This window comes from Chondrus crispus, genomic scaffold (assembly GCF_000350225.1).
Source record: "Chondrus crispus Stackhouse genomic scaffold, scaffold_352, whole genome shotgun sequence".
Classification (NCBI taxonomy): Eukaryota; Rhodophyta; class Florideophyceae; order Gigartinales; family Gigartinaceae; genus Chondrus; species Chondrus crispus.
In genome coordinates this window covers 1-5882 of record NW_005179238.1, presented here as the reverse complement: position 1 = coordinate 5882, position 5882 = coordinate 1, and the positions used below count along the sequence as shown (strand labels likewise).

Genomic DNA, 5882 nt, shown 5'->3' with positions numbered 1-5882 from the left:
ACGGGACGATCTGCCTCTTTCTCCTAAGTTCTCGCCCAGGGGGTCGCTGTCCCCTTTTACTCTGGGAGCGTACTGCCCCCGCCCCTAACTACGTCGACCTCCGGCGGCCGGCAGTACTGTAGTGATCCACTTCTACTTTGGATTACTACAGTGGAGTACCTCTACTGTACTCCACCGGAGAGTGACCTGTACAGCGGCACACGTGGCCGTACTCCTGCCACCTGTACTCGCAGGCAGAGGGCGCACCACGTGTGCTAGCTGGGACTTCCCAGGCTGACACTCCCATTACACTAATTTCTACGCCCCTACAGTAGGACCTTCTAGTCTACTGTACCCGATCGGGACGTTATACGTACGGCGGTACACGTGGCCATTCCGCCGCCACCTGTCACCCGTGGCGGTACGTGCACCCCGTGTACAAGCTGAATTCTAAATCCCCTAATCCCCTGCCTTTCCAGTATCGTCTGATCACCCCTACGGGATCTCCCTCCGGGTCGTTACGTTTACCGACACCGACCGGTACCCGTTCTCCCACACATACGCTTTGTGCTTTGTGTTCCATGGCGCTGTACCGACGATGATGGGATTGTTCCTTTGAGCTGTGTTTTTGTATACTATTGCCTTGTTTGGTGTGAATAATACGTTGCCGTGTAGTCTTGCGAGATCGTGCACGGAGATCACGTTCGTGGTGATGGCCGGGTTGGCCACGGCTGGGACCTGGATCCGTATGTTTTTATTCGTACGGATTTTCGTCTTTCCGTGGGGTGTACATTTAGATCTGGTGTTAGTGGCTGTGGCCGTGTGTATGGCGTGCCGTGTTTTGCGCATGTGTGTTGTGGGGCGCGTCAGATGTGTTGGGTGCGCTCCTGAGTCCAGGATGTACGTACATGGTTCGTCTTCCGTCCTATTGTCGTTCATTGGTTCGTAGACGTATTGGTCGTGCTGTTCGTCCTCGTATACGTCTTCGGGGTTGTATGTCACTCGTGCTTTTGGGTGTCCTTGTGCCCTTTTGTTTTTCGGGTGGTTGGGGTTGCGGCATTCTGCATCCGTGTGTTGCGGTTGAATGATGCCGCGTAGTTGGTGGTATCGACAGGGGTTGTCGATTTGACGTGGCAAGGGTTGCCTGCGGGTTTGGTGTGTGGCCCATCTGCGGCTGATTTGTGCCGGTCTGTTGGGGCGTATTGCCTGGGTTGTCTGAGTAGGGACGTTCTGGTACTGTGCGATTCGGTTGTACCGGTGTGCGAATTCCTTCACTGTGGCTGGGTTGAGGGCTATGAGTTGCATGCCTATGGGTGCCGTTGTGGGGTTGTATCTCAGCCCGTCGATCATTAATGCGACCGTTGTCCTCGTGTCCTGTATTTCCGGGTAGCGTGCTGCTATCATCTTGGCCCTGATTCCCTCGTGGATCGTGACGTATTCCTGGAGCGTCATTCCGTGTGTGAAGTGTGCTTGTTATGCCTGTTGTTTGAGGTATTTTTGGTCGTCAGCGTTGGCAGTGTCGAGGTGTGCCGTGATCGCCTTTACCAGATCGTACGGCGCTGGTTCACTTGTCGATGTGAGTATCGGGTTGGCAATGTCGCTCAGGATGCTCGTTATGATCTTGCCGAGAAGCGCGTGCTTGGCGCGCTGAAATGTGTTGTACTCGTCTTCTTGTGTCGGGGGTTCGGGGTTGCCTTCTAGTTGGTGGATCGTTCCGGTGGCGTACGCGGCGGAGCGTAGCGCAACGAACCACGGGCCGTAGTTGTCGGGATTGAGGGTTGGGACGTCGGTTCTTCGTTCCATTTTTGAGGATGTGCTTGTGCGTATAGGAGGTCTGTACGTGAGTTGATTGATTGGTGCTGCGGCGGGCGGGTTGTTTCTGCACGTTGTCCTACGTGCTGGGAGGGATCGGGTCGTGTCGTTGTGGTGGCTTGTTGGAGTTGGGAGCATCGGCGCGTGGTTGCGTAATGGTGCCTATAACCTGTGTGAACACGGGGTCCGATAGCCCTTCCTTTACTCGTCGTCGTCTCTAGGTGTATATATACTCCTCTCTAATGACAGCCTGTCCTGTGCGGTCAGACACCGCAAACTCACGGAGAGGGTATGTATGTATGAGCCGCAGTAAAAGTGGCCTGGCATAAGTTCTGGGCACTGGTCAACTTAAACGGCGTCGAATCATACGATTGTTAATTCATCGATGTCGGATGGGAACCACTTACTCCAGAAGTCTTCAGTTTTGTGGGCAAAAGGGATTTCTAGAAGAGAAAATTTGCTCCCTGAGAAAAAGCACAAAATTCAACTGTCACCGTTCCACGTCTTCGTTGTCGGATGATAGAACAGAACGGGATTGTTCAGGCATTGAGGTAAACCTCACTGCAACATATCTAATAGTGTGATTGATCTACCATACCTCGGTCAGATGCGTGTACGGAAAGTATACCGTACGGTAGCTACCAAGCAGTGCAAACACTACTGTATGTGTAGCAGAGGCATAGGCATAATTTTCCCTCGTCATGCGCAATGTACGTAAAATCAAAGCAACTGCCCCAGCATTGCTCCGCGAAGCAAGCGAGAAGCCCAAATCACTCTAAATGCTCGTCAGTCCGTAATGGTCCCCCATGTTGAACTGAACCTCCTCGAATTTCTTAAGTACGCCAAGATGTGGTGGAAGCGTCTGTCAATGACGCCATGGATGTTTAAGAGACGGTTCAGGTAGTGCAGAATCCACCTGAAATGCAATCAAGTGATGACAATGAGAGCGCAGAAAACGCAATAAAGAGAAAGACTATACCCCATGCCGTCTGGATCGCGAAATTGTTTGGAGAGCTGGAACTTTTGGCGACTGAGTGCCAAGTTCCAGACGCTCTATCGCATCTACGGTCGGCGAAGCGCGCATTTCTCACTGCGAAACACACCAGAGAACCAACACGGAGCAGGCAGGCGTTAATTTCCGAGTGTATGCAGAAAGATGTGACGACGTCACTTACTAATGCCGTCTCCCAATACAGGGGGTCCCACTCTATAGTGCTACCCCATGGCAGACCTCGACATAGGGCACTATTGCGTTAGTAGCACTATACACAAAGCGCAAACACAATCATTTAGAGACATCACAAGCATCCGAAACCATCGTTAAAGGCTTTGAGTATGAGTCGTGTGTTCTCGATATTGAGCAGGCGCCCTGCCTCAATTTTTTCATTAAGGGTGAGCGACGTGCGAGGAGGTGGGGAGGGATTGAGACGAGAGGGTGGTTCTTGAGTGGGAGGTACCATTATGGTTGAAAAGTTGTTTGCAATGTGGCCCTCTGCAAGCTATGATTCGGGGCCCGAGGCCCCGCTTATACAAAAAGGATGAGGTTTTGATCATGGTAAAATGTTTCGTCATTCTGCTTGCTGCCGTCGCACCTTCGACCCTGCAGTTCTGCTACTACTGAAGCCACACGTGTATGAACACGTGTAGGAAGTATGATAATTGTGCCATGGCGTTTTGCATAGCACTAATGCGTGGGAGGCACTATTCCAAGTTGCACTAATGCGCGACCCCCCCTATAGTGCACATTTTGGGGTTTCGCACGGGGCGGCACTACTGCGCTGGGGCCACTGTACTGCGCAAAAATAGTTTCAGGAGGCGCCCAATAGGGCACGAGACTCACAATATAAAGTCACCGTCGGCCTCCCGAAGACTCCGGGATGGGGGCCATCGGTGTTCTTGGCGTCACGTTCCGCAAGGCTTTGCTTTCGGGAGCTCTGTACTCAGCACGCGTACACTAAAGTACTGTAGGATCAGATCTCTGAGACTGTGCCCGATCATAATGACCGAATACGTTCTAGCGTACATGTGTTGCACGATCTTGTTGCTTCCTTGCTGCTCTGAGTTTCCACACAGAAAAAGGTAGATTCATGCGTTCTGAGGCCACTCCATCGCATCTCGAGACGGGGATATGTGTGGCCCTCTCATTGTTGATGACGCAGTTTTTCGTCTTTGCGTGGTCTAAACATTGCGTATAAACCGCCAAAGCCGGGGGAGTTTTGTAGACATGATTTTTTTGGCTAACAGTAGCGTCCAGAAGCCTTGATTTACGTCCAGTCTGGTTGCTGGTTCAACAATTGTAACTAACTCTGGTGTATGCCCAATGCTTTAATCATATGACGATTTCCGTGCTAGAGGACTACCAACACAACCTACTAGTTTTCCCTCGATGGAGAGAGGACTTTCTCTGTCCTGCTTGATTTTGTCACAGCAAGGCTTTGCCAACCGAAGGGAACAAGATTGAATATCTTTGACGAAATCAACTCTTTCGAATGACGACTCTGGTATGCAAAACTCGCACGCTATTGTCATAGATGTAGGAATTCGCTGGTTTTCCGGCAATCCATTAGGTAGTCAAGCATGCTACACCTGGTGATTCTGCAAAATGTCGCTACTCAAAGAAAAGAGACAAGTCTTGCAAGCTGTACAGAGATTATTCGATATGTTATCTCGAAAAGGAACAACTCCCACTCAGGGTCTGATGCCCCGCAAACACAAAGCAAGGATCGTGCTTGCAAAGTGGACAGTTTTTCTGTGTCTTTTCTGTCTGTGTGAGGCAAGGTCCTTTTCTCGACAACTCGAGAATGTGCCGTTGCGCTGCTGCGCGGCTGTATCATACCCGACATTATACCGGGATGAAAGCAAAGAGGTAAGTTGATGAAGTTTTTGGAGCTTGCACGTCGATTCAAGGGCTGTGCTTGCTTATTCCACGAAGAGATAACAATAATTTGAGCAATGAGCAGCCGTACAAATTTGGCGGGATTGCTATGGAGTATCTTCTCAACCTGCAAGAAGTCCTTGGGTTTCGATGTATTTCCCTTGATATAGATGACGGCGGTGATGAAGGTGTGCCGTTCAATTCCATCGTGGAAAAAATGGACCGATGTGTAACTGAGGAGGGAACGATGCGAGAAGATCCAGATTGCAATTGCGACATGGCCGTTGGTGGCTGGATGGAAAGTGATACTCGCCTCGGCAAGGTTGACTTTCTTCCCCCATTCCTTATTGATGGAATAGGAATCGCGACGCACGTAGACGAGACTTCAGTGGCGTCTGCGGGTGCTTTCTTTCTAACAGCTTTCTCATTGGCAGTGTGGGGACTTGTGGTGATGCTCTCCGTGGTGTTTACATTTCTCAAAATGCTGGACAGACGGTTTGTTCCTCCCGACGATTCATACACGCCGCTCCCGGCTTCCGAACCTCGGCTTCGAAGGATTAGACACTATCTTCTCAAAAGTCGTATTCCTTACCGCTTGAGAAAAGCACTTCAGAGTACTCGTACGTATTACAAGTGATGTACTGTAGAAAGGTTTTGCTTGTTCTTGCACTAACATACTGCTACAATTTTGTACGTGAGCGTAATAATCGTTGGTAATAACAGTCAGTCGAATGGTTGGGTTTTCGAATTCAGACCCTGTTACGGACAAGGAATCGTCTCGGCAATGGGTTTTGAATTTGGTCATAGCTTGTTGCAGCCTTTTCATAATTTTGGCTTATGAATCATCGATGACGTAAGTTGTTTTGCAGCAAACGGCAGCACGAAAACAGTAAGCCAGAAGGTACACAAATACGGTTGATATTGGAAAGCTAAGAACTAACGTAATGCGAAGATGGCGACGTTTGTGGTGCAAAACAGGGCTACCCTTGTTCAGGGCAAAATCGAATCCAAGTACCGAACGCTGGAAGATCTTCAAAACTGTCACGTAGATCCGCGCTCTGTGTGCGTGCCGAGAGGAGGTGCGATGCAGACGTTTTGGGACACAGTGGTTGCGTCACGGTAGGTTTTTTGCATTTTTTTCACTATCCTGACTACGCGTTTACGCGACAAGGCGCATTGAGACTAACCAAAGAAAGCACAGCGCATGCCACAAGGA

At 50.2% G+C, this 5882-nt stretch overlaps 1 protein-coding gene across 1 annotated transcript; it reads left to right on the top strand.

Moving 5' to 3' along the window:
- Window positions 1–4393: 4393 nt before the first annotated feature.
- On the top strand, window positions 4394–5523 carry CHC_T00000058001 (hypothetical protein). Its single transcript, XM_005717752.1, has 3 exons — window positions 4394–4661; window positions 4855–5286; window positions 5390–5523. The coding sequence occupies exons 1-3, from the start codon at window positions 4394–4396 to the stop codon at window positions 5521–5523; spliced, it is 834 nt and encodes a 277-aa protein (XP_005717809.1).
- Window positions 5524–5882: the final 359 nt, after the last annotated feature.